This window comes from Dioscorea cayenensis, chromosome 15 (genome assembly GCF_009730915.1).
Source record: "Dioscorea cayenensis subsp. rotundata cultivar TDr96_F1 chromosome 15, TDr96_F1_v2_PseudoChromosome.rev07_lg8_w22 25.fasta, whole genome shotgun sequence".
Lineage (NCBI taxonomy): Eukaryota > Viridiplantae > Streptophyta > Magnoliopsida > Dioscoreales > Dioscoreaceae > Dioscorea > Dioscorea cayenensis.
In genome coordinates this window covers 2,843,657-2,864,563 of record NC_052485.1, presented here as the reverse complement: position 1 = coordinate 2,864,563, position 20,907 = coordinate 2,843,657, and the positions used below count along the sequence as shown (strand labels likewise).

The window sequence follows — 20,907 nt, the reverse complement described above, 5'->3', positions numbered from 1 at the left end:
AACAAAACAAAATATATATATATATGATGTGTATGATTTGGAACTGAAATTTTTGGTTTTACCTGAGCTTGGTGAAGGCGCAACTAAGGATGATGGGGAGAACGATGGAGGAGTAATTATAGGAGACGGGTATCTGGACCTGTCGCTAGGTAATGATGTACTGTTAACATTACCTGAGCTTGGTGAAGGCGCAACTAAGGATGATGGGGAGAACGATGGAGGAGTAATTATAGGAGACGGGTATATGCGCCTGTTGGCAGGTAATGGTGATGCACTGTTAACAACATAAGGCCTTATTGCCGTAGTTGTACTTGTAAGCGATGGGGGTGGGGTGGCGCTGGAAGAGGAAGAGGTGGTAAGGGTAGTCAATAGTAGAAGCAGCAAGCAAGGAAGGAGGATGAGAAGAGAGCAGCTTGGAAACATTGTTATTGTTCCTGCCGCAAGATCACCTGTTCAGAGAGAATATCTTCAATTTGTGAACAGAAATGGTTATTTGACTTTGGATAAAAATTAAAGGTATAATATTCGAATTGGTCTTTTTATTTATTTTTTTCTCTTTTAATCCCTCTACTCAAATATGTTCCAAACTAGTCTATTTACTCGGGAAAATAAGTCAATTTATTCTGTTTTACTGTTAAAAATATGCCAATTATTCCCTATATGATATTGTCAAAAGGAAGAGACTAAGAATAAATGGAGTAAGTTGCTCATTTTCAAAAATAGAGAAACTAGTTATGTGTTTTTCTGAATAAAAGGACCAAAATGGAAGAAAGAGAAAAGTAGAGAATCAATTCAGGTATTATACCTAAATTAAATCTAGTTCTATAAAAGTGAGAAACAACTTCAATCCTGAAGGCTGTAGCACCAAAGACTAAAAAAATCAACCTAGAACTAGAAGGCTCCATTACTTTGGTCAAGCGCAGCTTGAAATTTCTTAGAATTCATTGTCACACCCACCCCTTCTACTGAGGTAAATGTGGCACCCATCAGTTAAAATTCCCTTTTAACTGAAAACTGACACCCTGTTTTAAACAAAATCAGACCTACAAATCACAATTTACAACTTTACACCAACTACAGGTTCAAATACATAAATATCATGAATACAATAACTCAAATTTGCAGGGTACAACCACTACAAGATCACAACACCAATGACAAGAAATAAAGAAAGGGGGACCCACTGCAGTCCTCGGACTCAACCCCCGACTAGCTCTATACTCGATCGAGCAATCTAGAGTCCCGCTCCTGCAGACTACAGAGACATTCGAGTTGGTCGGTAGTGGCTTAATAATTTTCAAATACTTAAATACGATGATATATAAAGTATATAAATACCAACTTCTCAAATAATTTTTTTCCAACTTTTTCCAAAAATACTGTAATTCTAGCAAAAATACATTTTTTAAAGAACTTTTGAAACATAAATTCAACATAGATCAACATCAATTTGATTTTTCTCGAGAAAACACAAATTTTTGTGAGAGACTCGCCTCATCACAATTCAAAAAAATAACATAAATTTCAAATTCAAAATAAAGCAATACCCAACACTCACCCCAAAGATAACATGGTCTAGAAAACTCTCTAAACCCTTCGCCGTGGCAGCGGCTGAGGTTTAGAGCCGTCAAGAACTCATGTCCTAACGTTGACCCATCGGTTCACCCGGTCGGTGACCCCGGCTACCCGATGAATATCCGATCGGGGCTCTCCGCTCCCACCGAACCGCCCTCGTAGAAATCAATACCCGAGTCCACCACGCCACCTCTAAAGGTCGGCCCGTGGGGACCCACTATCTGCAGATGGTCGGGCCTTAGCCCGTCACCGATCAAAACCATCAAAGTAAATACAAATGAATAATACAATCGATATAAATCATATCACAGGAACCTTATCCAGGACAAGCATTCACATCACGGAAATAACCATTATTTTCCACAAAGCCAATGTCAAAAGTATAACAATGCATAATATCAGTAAAACCAAGATCCACGATACCATTCCTATACCAGGAATGAAAACCAATTCTACTAACAATGCCGATAAAACATCTTTAATATGCTCACATGGTTTCGCAAATCACTCCAAATCAAAGCATATACCCATCAAAAATAAATACAAGAATTGAATGATTAAATCACATATACATGTATTTTCACTATTCACAAAAACGTATAATTATACAAAACGGATGTATCAATACGGTTATCATGAACATCAATGGCAAACAAATATACGTATATTTCAACTATATATGAAATCAAATATGATAAAATGAAATACTTAATCATTTATTTCCAAAATACTAGCCCATTAAACAATTATTTCAAAATAATAATAACTAAATCAATTATTTAAAATAATAGCCACTACCAACTCACCTGGTGTCCTTGGGTTCCTTGCTAGACCTGGAACTCCCTCCCAAGACTGAACAACACCTAACAGAATAATATAACAAAATAAATACTACATTTAAACTCAAAATAAAATACAAAAATAATAATAGACTCTCTATTGGCCCACTCACTCCAATCGGTTCAAACCTGACCTTGCATAATCAAATTGGTCTCCAATTGCACTTAAGCCAACTCAAATTGGGCTAGACCATTCTGAACCAACCTCAATTCCATTGAACCAAACTCAAATTCACTGAACCAGCCTTGAACCAACTCAATTCTTATACAAATTCGTTGAACCAACTCAGTTCTGCCCAAAATCCATTGAACCCAACATCGAACCAAACCCAAAATCAACTTTCAACTCAAATTTAATTCAACCAAACCATTCAAGTCCAACCATACTCAACTTGATTTGATCAAACCCGGACTGGATTAATTCAATTAAACCCAAACACTTCAATTCTCATCCAAACCCAACTCAATCAAATCAATTCTAACTTGGTTTGATCCAACCAAACCAACTTGGCTAACTCAACCAATTCCAATCTAACCATCATCATTAACACCTTAATCATAATCATCATCAACTTAATTAACTCAAACCAAACCCCTAATCTCGGTACTACGATGAATTGCTACAATGAAACCGAAAAATCTCATCCTTCATTTCAAGCAATTTCAACTCAAATACAAGATTCTTCCAAATAACTTCAAGCATTCAATCATTACTAACAACAATCTCACCATTTTTCATCACAAAACTTTCTCTTTTCAAAGCAAAACATGAAAATTCAAACCAAAATACACACAAACATTCATCCAAGTATATCAATAAATAAATTACCAAAATACTTACCAAGAATACTTCATCCATTCTCCTCTCAAAGTACTAAGTTTTTATCTCCTCAAATTTCTCCAAACCTCTCACTCTTTTCTTCTCTTCTCTCTCGGATCTGTAGCACAAAGATGGAGAAGAAGATGAACCATCAAAATCTAGAGTTTTCTCCAACTTAAGTTTTCAGCCGAAATTCACTTTTAGTCCCTCAAAATATAATTTCTTATAAAACAATCCCTGCAAAACTCACAAATGGTCCCTGAATTATGAAATAGTATTCTCAAAAGGTCCTTTCAAATTATCCAATGGTCCCTGGATTATAAAACAACATTTCAAAAAGATCCCTTCATCTTACCTTTCAGTCCTTGGTTTTTAGAAACATTTCACATCAATCATTTTTCAATTACTCTTTAACCCAAAATCTTTTATAAACTTTCACATTTAAGTCCTTATTCTTTTCACTTGGGGTTTCTCAACAAGATTAATCTGTAGAAAACCTTACTGCAACTGTAGTAATACCCTGAATATATTTTCTAACAGTTATCCACAGGTTCAGGGTATTACATTCATGCTGAGGGAGAATGATTCAGGGGAATTGACCGCCCTTTCTGATTCTGACCAGTTGATCTTAATCTCACTCACCCAAGGAGAAATATGCTTCTTCTACCTGCCGTGGAAGAAATCATGCTTGCCTTATCATCTTCTCTTTAGTTTTTCTTTATGTGGGTTAAATATCGTTTTGAGTTTGTGTTCCGCACCTTGTGAAATTTTTTTTCGTTCGACTTATATTTTTTTTTATAATAAATATGATCTTTTCATCAAAAAAAAAAAACACTTGGGACCAGGTCGCTTTTATTATAAATAGAACTTCGAAAAATTTGACAACAGGTTTTGATTCATCCAAACAATGAGAAGCAATCAAATTTCATCTCTATTTCAATTTGAATGAGTGCTGAGAAACTACCTATAAGAATATTTCATATTTTCCTGTCACATCGCAAACCATGGATACAGCACAATTATACAATCAAACTTTATTTTTGGTGAATATTTTATTAGAAAATTTTTTTAAAAAAAATCACATAATGAAGCTTGACCATATTTATTAAAAAAAAAAATCACGTCATTAAAATGTAGAACTTATGATAATCTCACCACCCTACAATAAAAGAAGGGTTTTCAGGAGAGTGATAGTTTCCTTGTTGGCTTATTTAAAAAATAAATAATTAATTAAAAATCATTTCAACAAATGTTTTCCCAAACAATCAATGCTCATTATCATTGAAAATGAGTGCATGCATCAAATACAGAGACCTCAATTGAGAAGGAAATTAATACATGCATACTGTTAATTTTATGTATGCATACATACATACATAACATACATCGTTTCTGAGAGAATCTTCTCACTTATATAGACGGCAATGCTTGTTTGCCCCTTGAAAAATTCAAATTCAAAGAAATTGAAGCAAGCTGGCTTCCAAAGGATGTGGTCCATCGCTTTATAATTATAATTATAATTATTATTTTTTTATTTTTTTTTTATTATTTTGGATTAGACGATAAATACCCACCATTTAAAGGATTGTCAAAGAGACAGACAAGTACGGAAATACACCAGTTATGATGACTTACAAATCTTCTAAAAAAATTCCCCTGTCCTGCCACCCTAAAATGCACCCAAATTCATGAACAATAGAGAAACAGTATTGTGTCCAAGTGTACATTGCATAAACAGTATATAAACAAGGCGGACCCAAATATCATATCATTGGGCTATCCAATGGTTTGCTTTTATTATAGAAACACAAACACGCAATCAAACTTCATCTTTATTTCAGTTTGCATTTGTGTTAACAAGCTACCCATAAGAATATGACATATTTTTCCAGTCACATTTTTTTTAATAAAGTGAATTAACTACATATTTATTAGAAAACCAAACAAAAACAGACACGAACAGACTACAGAGAAATAGAAAACAAAAAACACAACAAACAGACAAGGAAAAAAAATGCACCACTAGCGTATTGCACCTTAAAAAAAAACGAAACAAACTGACAAAAACAACAAACGAAAAGACAAATGAAGACCGAGAAGATGAAGTCCACCAAGAGACAACAAAGGACTTCTCAATCAAGCGAAGGAGGTCACATTGCAAGCCAAGGATACAACAACATACAATCGAACTTAATTTTTGGTGAAAATTTTCTTAAAAAGTCAACAAAAAAGAATCATGTGATTAAAATCTGTAACTTATCATAATTGCATCCAATGTTTTCCCTAGAAATCAACAGTCAACACCATTGAAAAAGAGCACATGCTTTAAAATCCAAATGCCTCATTTGAGAAAGAAACATAGTTTTAATTCTCTAAAGTCTGGCATGCAATTGAAGTGAGATGTATACAACTCGGTGACTTGTTCAAGTTGATTGTGCCAACCAAAAGCATTACTATGGCTATACCCAATAATGTCAGATTTCCTTCTTGCAGTATATCTCTCTCAACTACATGAAGACTAAAAACTTAGACAAATGCACATTAATCTGACTTCGTAAATAGAAATATATACCTTAACAGAAGTATCCAACTTTCCAAGTGAAATTGATATGGATTTAAGATCCCAAATTGCTACATCCTTCATCAAAGCATTTGATGCCAAAGCATGAAGATAAGAGTGCAGATTTGTCTCTGAAACAATATCCAGGAGCTAAAATAATCAAACCTGTGACCTTTTTCTGGTGAGTAGTACTGACTATTGAGTAAAACATTAAAACCATGCCTGGATTTAACTTAGGAAAATTGGTAAGAGAAAAACAGCACAAATAATTTGCAGGTATGATGCACAGAAATCGATTTTACCAGGGGTCATAGTAAATATGATAGAATGCATCCATCAAACACTTGTTTAGCTAAAGAATCACTACATTGAAAGTATCTTAAAATAGAACCAGGTTCCTGTCAATAGAGTTCTTATCACATGTTCCAATACAAAACTAGATAAGTGTGAAGGTGGAAGCAGTTAGGAACATCAGAGGAAGGGTATCACTGGCCTATCTCAAAAATTACATGTCTTAGGCAATTAGCAGAAAAGGAATGAATTGTAGAGAATGGGGCAATCAGAATACCCATCAGTATTTCTTAATTGTTCTGGTTGTTGGCCTCTCCACATCATCCTTGTTACTGTCCTATTATTGGTTTTATTACCAAATTTATGAATTCTAATCAACGCTAATTAACAAGTTCTGGATCCTTTGTCCCTAACAGTATATAGTTCTGCAGGTGCAATTCTTCATTGTTACATGCATGGAAGCTCATCAGAAATTAGACAAAGGAAACAATTATAATTACAAAAAGATGATATGATAAAGATGTGGTTTATCCACATTTATTTCAAAAAGATGATATGAATCATATGATTAGCTTCAAGTTAAGAGATAAAGGGATCCATCACATTCATTTTCCGCTTTCAGCCATAGACAAATAGGAAAAACATGATGTCCCACAATATTACAGAGACAAGTTGCTAGAGTAAATGATTTTTACAGAAACAAAGAATTTCATTGCTTCTGGGCCTGGAAATGTGTTTCCAAAACCAGGACAACCCACACTTCCCTACCAATACCTTAGCATCAGCAACATTGACTACATAATGTCAACTATTTAACCAGGAAATATTTATGCAATTAGTAAGAGTACATGATTAGGCTTCTTCTTCTGCATATGTTTCTCATGAAAAGATAATGTAGCTCACTGCAAATTGCATTATTGAACCTAATGCACCTCTGTAACAAAGAAACTCAAGCTACACTTAGATTAAAACAAAGGCAACTTCTCTCTGATTTTCTTCAAACCAACACTAATCAAACAAAATTCAAGAAAAAAAATTAAAACGTGGAAACGAAATTGGACCTTGGACGGAGAAGCAATCCTTGTCATAGGCCGGCTGGGCCTCCATGGGGATTGGCATTTCTGGTTACCTACCTCTCTTCTCTTGTTTCCCCGGCCTTAATTTTGGGGGAAGTGTCAAACCAAAAAGTGGGAAATAAAACAGTAACTACCGCACCAGGGATCCATTGGAAAGATATCAGATCCGGGTGTGAGATCTTACTTAAACAATATCAGATGAATTATCCCTGAATTTATATTTTGGAGAACCCAAAAAACTCCCAAAAAAAAGGAATTAAAATAAAACTAGATGATGATTTATCAAAAACAGAAAAAAAATGATGATGATGATGATGATGTAATCTCTATGACAGATATATTGAATATTTTAATAATTTAAAAATAAAATAAAATGAAAATATAAAGTATAGAGGAAAGACACATAAACCAGTAAGGTTTTTTATTAAATTGACTGTGTACAACAATGATATATGCATACAGAAGACTGTTTGAGGGGCTATAAATGCATACCTTTAAAGTAGTAACCAATTTTAAAGCCGATTTTGATGCTGAAGCTCAAAAGCCACATGGGAGAAACCACAAAAGAAAATGGCCAAGACACAAATTTAAAGTCAGCTACCTAAACCAATTAAACTCTGACATGCCCATCCCTCCTGTTTAAGGATTCGGCAAGACGTGCGCTGCGTTTGAAGTAAGCCGTTTGATGTGCTTTGCACCCTGTCACCAAGAGCTTCACTCTTTATCCTTGATTAGAGTTAATGTACACATGATGAGGAACCTTAAAACAACAAACAAGGGCGTATGTGTCTGAACCAGCCTCCAAATACTAAAATCAAGAACCTTTCAGAGAATTGCCATCCCTACTACTTTTTTGCTGGTAAGAAATATTGAGTAATATCAGAGCCACAGTTGGTTGCCTGTACACGCTTAGGCAAGTGAAGCCAGCCTCGAACTTCTCTCTGGATTTCTAGAGGCAGTTCATCAATCACAGAAGGATCTATGTCTTCAACATTCAAATGCCAGGCAGTGCTTGTCTGCATAGCTTCATTCACATGTGTCCTATTCTCATCATTGTTGTCATTTTTCACCAAATTGCTTCTTCTTTGGTGCTCACTTGGATCCAGTTCCATATAGCTCTCACTATCTAGATAAGCATTAAATAGTTTTTAAAAAGAAAGAAAAGAAAGAGAAAAAAAAAACAACACAAATGAAGTGGGTGTATGATGCAGAGAAATCAAATTTACCACAGATTGAAGTATTGGTCTGACCAGATGTTGGCAATGGTGCATCTGCTTGAGTGAATTCATCAACAACTTGTTTAGTAGAGGAATCACTAACTTGAAAGTATCTTAAAATGGAACCAAGTTCCTGTCAGAAACAAAATGAGGCGTAATATTATCTTCAGGCCTAACTGCTAGCAGTGCTATTATCATCAACATAGCATTAGTGTCAGGAGTGATCTATCTCAAGTCACAAGCAAACAAAATGGATTATCTTTTTTCTTTTGTCACCATAGTTAAAACATTTAGCATGCACTAATATATTTCTTTGACAACTCAGATCAACAAACCAAGGGCCTTAGAAGCTTCATAATATGAACAGGCCAGGAAAGCAAAACAAAATTGTCCTCACATAGTATGGAAGATCCAACACAGATGTATGTGAAATAGTCATATTAATATATCTAATAAACAACTCCATAAGAATCTGAACAAAAAGATTTTTATGCATAAAATGATGAGTTTGATTGAATAGAGTTACTTGTTCTACAAGAAAGAAGAATATGAATTTACATTATTTGTGATATAAAAGCCACCATTCCAACAATTTTCAACTGCAACTAGAAAATTAAACATGTACACGCTGAAATAATTCAATTTAAGATGTGATATAGGCATATAGCTACCATCTGAAATGTTGTGTATGGGTGTGCAATATTTGCTCAAACTGCCACTGCCATGAACTAGGAATAAAATCTTGATAAATTGCATTACCATCCAGAATACAGATTCAACAAAGCGTAAGTAGTATACCTTGTGTTTTCTCTTTCTCGGCGATGTCCCTCTTGCATCAATGTTAAAAGTTTTATTTTGTTGGGATGTCTCATGAACATCACAAATTCCCTCACACGAAGGCCTAAATTGTTGCATATCGTACACTGGTCTAGTGCAGATTTTGTTTACTGAATGAGAATCAGACCTAAATTTAGTATAAGCAGAAAAGAAATATGGGAAGTAGGGTTAAGCATAACAAATACCGGAAGGAGACAGAGGGAAATGGTCATGATCAAATCCATCACATCCGCTTGACAAAAGAGAATGACAATCTTTATCTTGAAAGAAACTTGAAATTGAGCTAGTTCCCTAAAAAAACAAATTATGTTCTCTAAAGTTAATGAAGTTTCAAAATGAAAAAATAACAAGCACGACAAAGAAATTGGCAGTAGAGCTGAGGACCAGCTATTAGCAGCAAGGTTCAATTTTCTTTGTTATTTACTGAACCCCGAGCGTTAATATTTTTCTTCTTTATTTTTCGAAAAATGTGGACAAACCACTTTTTTTTTTTTTGGTCTTTGAAGGCACCAATATGCTTTGAACTCCTGAGCACTCACTGAAAGAGAAAATACTTCACCAACTCTTCTATGAGTTTCTGATAACAAATTTGCAATTTTATTGTTTCAGCCTAAGGCATCCTCCAGTAATAAATGCATTCAAGTTCACATCTACCTCAGCATTCTCTACAAGGTGAACAGAAAGATTATGGCAAAAGTTAATTAAACCACATTCCCCAACTATGTTTGTAAGCACCATATCATAGCAACATCTTCTGAAACCAGGCTGATTCTTTCATAGATTGATGCAACTTAGATAATTGTATTAAATGAAATGTGCAAAAGATCAAGTCAAGAAAACTTACTGATGGTATGTCTAATATTTTACTTGCCGTGACAGAAAGAGATGTTATACCCCATCTATCGTTATGGGGGCCCACAAAATCGCGAAGGCCAGAATCAAATAGTTTCTTTGCATCTTCTTGTATTTTGGCAGTCCCTGTATCGCAATGGACATGATTTCGAGGGGAATTTTCTGTCTAGCCCCTTTTCATTATACTGCAGAAGCCACAACACAGAACCATACTTGAAACATCAAAACATAATCCAACACAAGCAAAACAAAGGCAATCAAACAACATAGGCAAAAAGTGAAAAATTAAGACAAGGTAAATGAACAAAGCATATTCCTTAAACGCCCCAGCATGCAAGGTCAAAGTATGTGCAATACGCTTGTTCTGATCCAAATCATCCTGAATTCTTTCACTCAGCTCTTCACAGAGTTGATTAAGCCAATGGTCAACCTAAGACAATCACAATTGAGTGAGAACTACAATATATTGTCTCGAATAAATGTCAGGTAATTGTGAAAAGCAAATCATCCGATAAATGGGAAATTGATTAATTTAAGTTATTCATGAGTGGAACATTTGGTGAAGCAAGAGAAAGAAACAAATTCAACCCCAAAATGCTAATATTAGCTTCAAGGCAAGAAATTCAAAGTTGTCCTATTACTGATCATTCAGTTGCATGCTTCCGGTGATGAATAAATATAAGGGGAAAAAAAGACATGACGCCCCACATTCTCGTCTCCACACAGCTTACAAGGGGAAAGAATTCTTACAGATGAGGTGGATTTCAATGCTTGCGGTCCTGGAAATGTCTTCCCACAACCATGACTCTTAGGCAGAAGACGACTCTCAACTTCCTCCCCGCTAATACCTCTTGCAATATTCCATAACCATGATCTGAAACAACAGGTTAGAGTAGGAAAAGTAAGCACCATAGACCACAGGATGGGGCTTATTTAAACAGAAATTTTCATGTATTAGAAAGAACAAGGTTGCATGATTAGATTTCTTCTTATGATATTTAGTGCACGTTTTATTGAAGACCATGTCCGGCTTTACAAGGAAGAAACTCAAGCTTGAAGGTGAATGAGTGAAATAAAACAACAGAGACTGCACAGAAGTGTCCATTAAAATAAATAAATAAATTGCATGCACAACAATATCAACATTAATGATGCAGTGTAGATTTACAGTAGATCTTATGGGGGTTGCTTATTAAAAGATTGTAATAAACCTCATTACAGCCAAATGCAAGGCAATCCAGACAAAAAATTGTAAAGGCCAGAACAGCTGTCCCACCCTGTATTTGTCCCATAACGCTCTTGTAACTTCTCCACGGGAAACTGAAGAAGATCACCAACTGCTTTCACTCCAAGATCACTTTGCAAAGAACTTCCAAGTTTTCCTCCAAGTTGTTTCCTACAAGAAACTACAGTGAGAGTAAACACTAATACAATTAAACTAGAAAAATGGTTCTACAGTTATACTTTTAAAATTATGATAACAGATGGAGTTGTAGACCATAGTTAAGTTACCAAAAAGAAAAAAGCCACAAATGGAAATAAGAGGCAGAAACTTTTACATTTTCTTCACAGGCAAAGAAGCTAAAAGATCCTTTACAGATGATGCTTGTACCACTGTTTGCTGAGCAGGTTTATGCATTGCACTTGCAAGTTTTGCCAACATCTGCCAAATAATTGTATATAGAATCCACTGTAAGAAAGAAGCTTTTTTGAAAGACTGCAATGTAAAAATTATTAGGAAAAAAAATAGTTCCAATCATTGCTAACAGAAACACAAAAAATGAGTAAACAACCCATCCGCCATCCATGGCTAATCAACAAGATTCAGAGTGTAGCCTATTCAGCCAGTCACAACCTAGAAAAGGAGATCATAAAACCTATAGCTCTATACATCAAGGGAAGGCCCAAAGTAAGAGAATAAGGAATTGCGACAAGTAAGATAACATCCTTGGCTACCTTATTATGAGCAATGCCAGCAGAACATGTAAATTGTGTCTCTTCCATAACCTGAATACGAAGTTGTGCAACAATGATGGCTGCACAAGCTAACAACTTATCCTCATGATCAGCATCATCTCGACAAAGCCATCTTCTAACATTCTCTTCACTTCCTTTGCCATCCTAAATATGGCACATTTGATTAATAATTCCAGATTTATAGCTAAGTTAAACAACTATATTTTAGAGCAAAAAACGAATATGGTACGTACAGTTTAGTGAAAGCTATAATTCAATTATGAGTATAAATTACACACTGCTTTTCATTTCCTGCTAACCAAAACAGAATAATAAGAGAAAACAAGCACGCCAATTTTTCCTTACATCAGCAAGCCCTAATATATGTGACTTTAAAGCCTCTTTCTCAATTGTTTCTAATGTCTCAGGGGGAGCCTCTGATAGCATCGATTCAGCTGCATCAGTAAGATCAAGATAAACTTCATCAATTGATGCTCGTTCACATCGTCCTTTGGTTGAAAGGATGGATACCACCTGCAATGTGGCATAAGCTATAAGAGATTTTTCACTATTACCAAAAACATTTAACAATCAAAATCAAACAAAGCACAAACATAAGAGGCAATAAAAACACATTTACATGTTAAATCAAAGCATAACTTCAGGCCTTGCATACCTTAGAGCCAGCTTCACGATATAACTTTAAGTCGGCTTTACCACGGCAACAGGAACCTGAATTAACTGGATATCTGGACAGACTTCTTTGGCCTCATCACCTCTCATAGAACTGAATATCTCAAGATTATTTGGGTTGCAAATGGAATTTAGACATACAGATAAAACTAAGAACTAGGCAGAGAACAATAGGCTCACCGTTTTACACCAAATTTGCGAGCTTCATAACCAACTGCAATCAAGCCCCCACCTTTCCAAGCATTGTATTGCACAACAGCAGTTGGCAAGCCTCTTAACTCAGGTTTCTTTCGTTGCTCCACTGCAACAGACAACCCAAATAATACTTCAGCATATTAATCATGAGAATAACCAAATGTTGACACTACTAAATGCTACTTCCTGATAAACACCATCAAAATAACTTGAAAATATGTGCACGCACCACTCCACACTTATCAGTTCTTCCAAATGAACTCAATCCAGCCACCTCTCAGATAACAACAATGGCATGTATATTTACTCAAAATTAGAAATAGTTCAAAAAATTAGAAAAAAAAACTTATTTTATATACTACTAATTAGTAAGTGAGCACATTATTATACACTCTCCGATTTAAAGTTGAAGAATGGTCTATGATTTAATAACACTCACTCTAGACTTCGTAAATACTCGAGTGCTGATTCTCTTATTCCACTAAAAAATCATAGAAACCATGCACGCCTCTTGTTCCATAGGTTGATTCTCTTATCAACAGTCCAAACACCAAATCACATTAGTTCAGAATTCAACCCAAAATTACAACAATTTAAACAGAAAACAAGAAAAAAAAAACAAAGTAATTCACCATAAATTCAAACATTGCGTTTTCTTTCGGATTTTCTCCAACCCCTCAAAAGATCATACAAAAATCAACAAAAAAAAGAAGTAAAAAAAGGCGTGGAAAAGAAATGGGACCTTGAACATAGAAGCAATCCATGTCGACATGAGCGATCACACGGGATCCCTGCGGCGCCGGGCGGTGGATCGGCATCTCCGCTTCGCTACCTTCGCTGTTCCTCTTGCCCTCTTGTGCTTCTCCAGCCCCAATTCACGCGTTCAAACAAGCGAGTGCAAAGCGTGGCCCTCGAATCCTTGTACTCCCGCGAAAGATATCGGATCCGATATCGGATCCGGGTATGAGATCCTATTGGATCTTGAAAACGGATTCGGGTCAAGATATAGGAGGGTTGTTTCAAGGTGATTAGTAAAAGGTTAATTTAATTATTTTTCACTCCAAAAGTTAAAAAACTCCAGTCGAGAATGCACTAATTAATGCCTCATAGAATTTTCATTATTTAGTGAGAACAACACTAATGATGACAACTAATCATGAGATTTAAAACAAATTATGACATGAAGTATAAGAAAAAATAAAAAAAATATACTAGTATCCTCAAATTTTTTTTTTTTAATAATAGACGACAAACGTCCTTTTTATATGAATATAAACAGTACCAAACAGTACTGAAATCTGGATGTATAATATATGTACAGTATAAAAATAGTATAAGAATCCCGGATGAACAGTATATGGACAGTATGGTGAACAGTCATCCTCAATTTTTTCAACTCCTTCACATTAATTATAAGGAGAAATGACTTATGATCTCTAAAACAAGCAAAAAAAAATTATTTATTAACTACAACTGATGTCATCTAAACAATCTATTCAATTTCTGACAATTGTTTTTTCAAATATCATTGTTGTTATAAACAAATATTTTTAATGGATGCCTACTGTAGCAATTTCACTCGTGGCGTAGGCATTACTATAGTAACTTCTAGATATCACTGTGGCGCCACAACACCGTAGGCAGTTGCCCATGTGGTCATCGTAGCAGCTGACTTTGCATCAGCATTATTCCACCAACCGTAGTATTTTTGGACCGTCGGATCGAATCGATCCCGGCCGCTCATTCAACTCTTAGAACCTTATAAATACCCCCTCATTTTTGTATACTTTGATATAAAAAAAGAAAAGAGAAGAGAAAGAAAAAGAGAGAAATAAAAGAAGAAAGAAGAAGAAGTTAATTCTTCGAGGTTTTTGGGTTTTTGTAAATACTCCTGTTCTCTATTCTTATTACTATCTTTACATTTATAACATATATATTCTTAATACGTTATCGACATTTAATTTGCTCATATGATTTTAATTTTTCTTTAGCTTATCTAATATATATGTTATATATGTGGAACCCATTTCTAACACCTGAATCGCAAGAAGGTTCGACGAGTAATATAATACTAGCAAACCATACATTTTATTTAATACATAATTTCAGTTTTTCTTAGAAGCATACATAAAAACATACAGTACTAAAACCACTAAGGCTAATATTACCATTACTTTTAAAATAAACAAGAAAAATAATAATATTATTATTACAATGAGGTTTACTATCAAATCCAAATCTTCCGTATAATCTTCCCCTAAGTCTCGCCATGGTAAGCCCTCGGATCCCTGCAATCAGTAAAAACTCCACCGGGCGAACCTCCGACCCTTTCTCTTCTCCGCCCGTCTGCTCCTCTCTTCCCCGCCGGCCCTCCTCCACTGGGTCGGATTTCTCACGGCCGGGCCTTTCTTCGCTCGGCCCCCTACTTTCTTCTCTCCCTTATCTTTACTTCTTCTTCCATTTTAACTTATAATCACTTTCAAACAAATTTTTAATTCCCCAATGTCTGCAATAATTGCGATGTATGAACAAGATCAGATACATGAATAGTACTCGTATACATGAACAGATCAGTATACATGAACAAAGATAGATGCTTTTATGTTTTATTCTATACTCTCATTCTAATTACATGTTGTATTATTATTTTGAAGAGAAAATGGCAAATATTGCAAAAAGAGAATTTGAGGCCCTTCAAATCTCGGGAGCAATTATATATCCCGGAGCCCTCGATATCAAGCTCCATCCGAAAGCAAGAAACCCCGAGTAAAACTATTGAGGCTAATAACAATGAGCCTAGTGATAACAAAGGCGAAGGCCTTAATATTTATAAGGCATCATATTGATGATGGCCCCGAAGAATGAATACTTGACCATTGAGGATCCACGGTGAATTGTGGTTATCCCCGAAAGAGAGATTTGAACATCTCGGGAATGGTCTACTTGCCCAAAAGCACGCAATGATTGGTCAAGCCCTCGGTGTTTCAAGATTTTAAAAAGCGTGCAAGAATATAATTCGAGCTATTTAAAAATTGTTTTCAAAGATTTCGCTCTCAGAGAGAAACAGTCGATGTAAGAAATGATGCTCGAGAAAAATCATTTACAACATTTCACGCATTTCGAAATGTTATATTACAACAACAATATGAGAAAAAGAATTTTTACAAAAATTCTCGAATTAATTTTTGTCTCCTTGTGGCGGAGCAAAACAATGAATTGTTGATGCGTAATCATCAATCTCGACCATCTCGGATCAGCACCACTGCCAGAAATTAATTTTGGGCAAAGAAGATGGTGTGGTCGCGGTGCTAGTTTTTAAAACCGCGGTGGACGAGGAAATTATGGTGGTCGAGGACTACGCGGTCGTGGTAGGGGGCGAAAATAATATCGAACCACGCGATAATAGAATTGATGTACATCAACGTAAGCAACAAAGCCACAAGACTGGGGTTAGAGACAAAGAAAGATACATGCTATCGTTATGGCTCGGAAGGTCATTGGTCCGAATTTGCAGGACCCTCAAAAATATTTTTGTCCATCTTTACCAAGAATCACTTAAAAACAAGAAAGGTAAAGATATTGAGACAAATTTTGGCGACAACCCCATAGTTGATCCAATCGAGGATAATTCCATAAATAATTTAAATGTAACCGAAAAATACATATTTAGATATGCTCGATTTCCTTATAGACTAGTTTGTAATATGTCTTTTATGTTTTTATTAAATTATGTTTTTTCTTCGCTTTTGTTAGAATATGGTCGATGATGAACGTACTATTGATCATGGGACAACGATACTATTTTGACAAGAAAAATATATTTTTATATCCTTATCAATGAGAAAGGCATGTATAGCCACAATAGCGGTGGTCATCAGGACCGGTTGAAGGTTCCAGAGAAGCAAAGCATTGATGTCGCCAAAACGGGACATCCTTGCGGATGAAAAATGCTCTCTATTCCCCAAGTCTAGGAGGAAACCCTTTTTAAGCTTTTAAAGATATACGTCATAATGGATATCATTTAGAGACTGTTGATAAGGAAGGAAAAGAATATCTTTATATTACACAAGTCATTTCATGCCAAAAACGGTACTTGAAAAGCTTTCAGATATCCTCGTGGATTATATTTTTACACGTATTAAAGTGATGGAATCACATGCGGTATTAAACCCGAAGGTTAACTGACCCGTATATATTTAAAAATATGGCATGAAAGACTTGGACATCCGTGCTATTATGTCATACCGGATTATTACTAGTTCTCATGGACACCCAATCGAGGATTATAAAATCCCTAACACATAATGAATACGCATGTTCAACATGTTCAATGGGAAAGCTTAATAACTGCACCTTCTATAACAAAGCGACCAGTGAATCTCCTAAATTTTTTAGAAAAGAATACAAGGAGACATTCGTGGACCAATATATCCATCATGCGACCATTTAGGTATTTTATAGTTTTAATCGACGATCGACTAGATGGTCCCATGTTTCACTGCCTACAAAGGAATGTAGCATTTGCAAGGTTATTAGCACAAATTATCGTGCTTAAAGCACAATTTCCGATTATCCCATAAAAGACAATTCGTCTTGATAATGCTCTGGTGAATTTTTCATCAAAAATCATTTTATGATTATCGATGGCGCTTGGAATACATGTTGAGCATCCAAAGAGCTCATGCGCATACCCAAAATGGGTCTGGCGAGTCATTAATTAAAAGACTCCAGATTATTGTTCGTCCAATGTTATTAAGGACGAAACCGCCTACAAGTGCGTGAGTCATGCTATTTTTGCATGCCGCAGCTTTTAATACGGATCCCGACCCATCGCATGTAATTCATATTCACCACACCAACTTCGTTATGGGTAAAGAGCCCTCGATATTTCATATATAAGAATATTTGGTCATGCAAAGATATGTGCCAATACCACCACCAAATCGCTACATAGGGTCCACAACGCAGACTTGGTATATATGTTGGTTATGATTCCCCTTCAATTATACGATATTTAGAACCATTAATGGGGATGTATTTACTCGCAAGATTTATAGATTGTCATTTTGATGAATCTGCCTTCCCCTGCATTAGGGGAGAAATGATTACTCAAAATGAGCCAAAAGAAATTGATTGAATGCATCACGATTACATACATACGATCCTCGTGACTCAATGAATATGAACTTGAAGTTCAAAGGATCATTAAATCTGCAAAAATATTGCAAATGAAATACGCGATGCATTCATCGATACTAAAATGGTAACCAAATCATATATACCAACTGCTAATGCTCCCACGAAGAATTGAGATTCCTAAGAATCCATTGAAAGAAAATCAAATAGAAAAATAAAACCACGACAAAAACGTGGAAGACCAATTGGTGCCAAAGATTCACCTCCTAGAAAAAGCGTAGAAAGATAAAGATAAGGATCTCCCATGTGAAAAGGGAGAGGAAATTATAAAACCCCTCGTAACGTTAACGAAGAATCAATGGGGGATGATATTTTCAAAAATGTTGAAAATTCAATTTACATGTAGATGATGGTCAAAGATCGAATCGGCATGTAGACCGAAATAAATGATATATTCATCTACAATGTGAGCTACGAGATATAGAAATAAATACTAATAATGATCCCAGAGCCACGATCTATTGAAGAATGTCGACAAAAGAAATGATTGGCCAAAAATGGAAAGAAGCTATCCAGTACGAGCTAAAATTCCTATCAAAAGCGTGAGGTGTTTGGGCCGATAGTGCCAACACCTGTAAGGGATAAAACCATGGATTATAAATGGGTGTTTGTGAGAAAAGAAATGAAAAATAATCAAATTATGAGATACAAAAGCAAGACCTGGTTGCTCAAGGTTTTTCTCAAATGCCGGTATTGATTATGAAGAGACATACTCCTCAGAATGGATGGAATTACTTTTTCGATTTTTAATTGCCATGGCAAGTAGTAATAAATTAGATATCGCATTGATGGATGTTGTCACAAAGATATCTGTATGGATTACTTGAAAATGACATTATATGAAAATCCCTCAAGGATATAGAAAAACAAACATTACAAATAATCATCATTTATACTCTATTAAATTACGTAGATCTCTTTACGGTTAAAACAATCTGGACTGATGTGGTATAACCGCTCTCATTGAATATCTTATAAAAAGAAGGATACCAAAATGATAGTATATGTCCATGTGTGTTTATTAAAAAGTTATACTAACGGTTTTGTTGTGGATAGCAAGATATGTGGATGATTTAAATCTTGTAGGCACTCCTTCCTCGAAAATCGCAACTCGCAGCATCATATTTGAAAAAGAATTTGAAATGAAAGATTTGGGAAAGACCAAATTCGCCTCAGGTATACAAATCGAGCACTTATCCTCGTGAATATCTGTAGCATCAATCAACCTCATACGTAAAAAGGTCGTCAAGAGATTCAATATGGAGAAGGCTTTATCCACTGAGTACGCTCAATGGTCGTCCGAACTCTTGATGTTCGGGAAAGATCCATTTTCACCACCCCGAAGAAGGAGAGATCATTCTTGGTCCGAAACTCCATATTTAAGCTGCAATCGGTGCATTAATGTATCTTGCTAAATACTACGAGACCAGACATAGCTTTTTGCAAGAAATCTTCTAAGCAAGATACAGCTTCTACACCGACTCAAGACACCTGGAAAGGAATAAAAAGATGTACTACGTTATTTACGAGGAACCATGATCCGGGTTTATTCTATCGACATGAGTCTTCATCCAACCTCGCATGTGTTTTGGTCGATGCTGGGTATCCGTCTCGATCCTCATAAAGGGCATCTCGATCGGATACATGTTTTCTTACTAAATGGTACGCATATCCGATGGCTGCTCCACAAAACAAACTCTCATGTCTACTTCATCAAATCATGTAAATTCTAGCTCCATGAAGCAAGTCGTGAACGCCAATGGTTACGATCTATGATTGAGCATATACATAATATCCCGCAGAAATTACCATCGAGTATAACAAATGCTACAGTAATTTACTGAAGATCAACAACGCTCAGTATTTCTCAAATACAAGGAGGTTATATTAAAGGTGACGAATCAAACATATATCACCAAAAATTTTTCTACACTCATGATCTCCGTAGGATGCTATAGAAGTTCAAAAGATTCAATCCGAATGAGAATCAAGTCGATCTATTCACAAAATCACTTCCTAAGTGCATTCACCAAAGACTTATATACAAAATCGGGATGAGAAGACTTAAGGATGTAAGTACTCGATATGAGTTAAAAAGTTATTTATTTGAGGGTGAGATCTGATCTTTTCCTTCGCGGTCATTCCCAATGGGTTTTTTCCAAGGCAAGGTTTTTTAATGAGGCAAGAACTCCCTCAAATGTGCCTAAAGGATAGTGTACTCTTTTCCTTAGCTAGGTTTTTATCCCACTCGGTTTTTCCTAGCAGGTTTTAAATCGAGGCATATCCTTTGGTCGTAGGCGATCCAAGGGGAGTGTTATAAACAAATATTTTTTAATGGACGCCACTCGTAGCAATTTCATCGTAGCACCAAGACACTTATAGTAACTTCTAGGTATCACCAGTAGCGTACTGCAACATCAGTAGTAGCCCACCCATGTAGTCAGAGTGCGACTTGGTCGATCTAGCATTATTCCGACCAGTAGAGTATTTTGGACCGCTTGATCGAATCGATCCCCGGCTCGCTCATTCAACTCTTTGTAACCTTATAAATACCCTCATTTTTGTATACTTTGATATAAAAAAAGAAAAGAGAAGAGAAAGAGAAATAGAAATAAGAAAGAAGAGAAGGTTAATTACTTGAGTTTTTCGAGCTTTTTGTAAATACTCCTGTTCTCTATTCTTATTACTATCTTTACATTTATAACATATATATTCTTAATAATTGTTATGTTTTTAACCGGTGCTTCACTTTTTTATTTGCCTCAGAATCACTTCCTGTATACCACATGCATTAATTGTT

General features: G+C 35.5%; 2 protein-coding genes across 2 annotated transcripts in view; one reads left to right on the top strand and one right to left on the bottom strand.

Moving 5' to 3' along the window:
- The window catches only part of LOC120277571 (transcription factor MYB3-like), a 3,630-nt gene extending 3,116 nt beyond the window's left edge, over positions 1-514 (top strand). Inside the window, exons 4-5 of the mRNA XM_039284430.1 lie at positions 78-260; positions 306-514. Coding sequence (XP_039140364.1) covers positions 78-260; positions 306-514 — 392 coding nt within the window. The remainder of the gene's footprint in view (positions 1-77; positions 261-305) is intronic.
- Positions 515-7,559: 7,045 nt separating this feature from the next.
- Positions 7,560-13,808, bottom strand: LOC120277056 (DNA polymerase eta-like). The gene is given in 16 exon segments (XM_039283803.1): positions 7,560-8,287; positions 8,388-8,511; positions 9,177-9,325; positions 9,401-9,506; positions 10,060-10,194; positions 10,196-10,240; positions 10,378-10,497; positions 10,818-10,941; positions 11,344-11,463; positions 11,627-11,730; positions 12,024-12,188; positions 12,390-12,557; positions 12,700-12,746; positions 12,749-12,810; positions 12,897-13,017; positions 13,654-13,808. Coding segments are annotated over 16 exon segments (1,947 nt in total). The 5' UTR covers positions 13,730-13,808; the 3' UTR covers positions 7,560-8,006.
- Between the last annotated feature and the right edge of the window lie 7,099 nt (positions 13,809-20,907).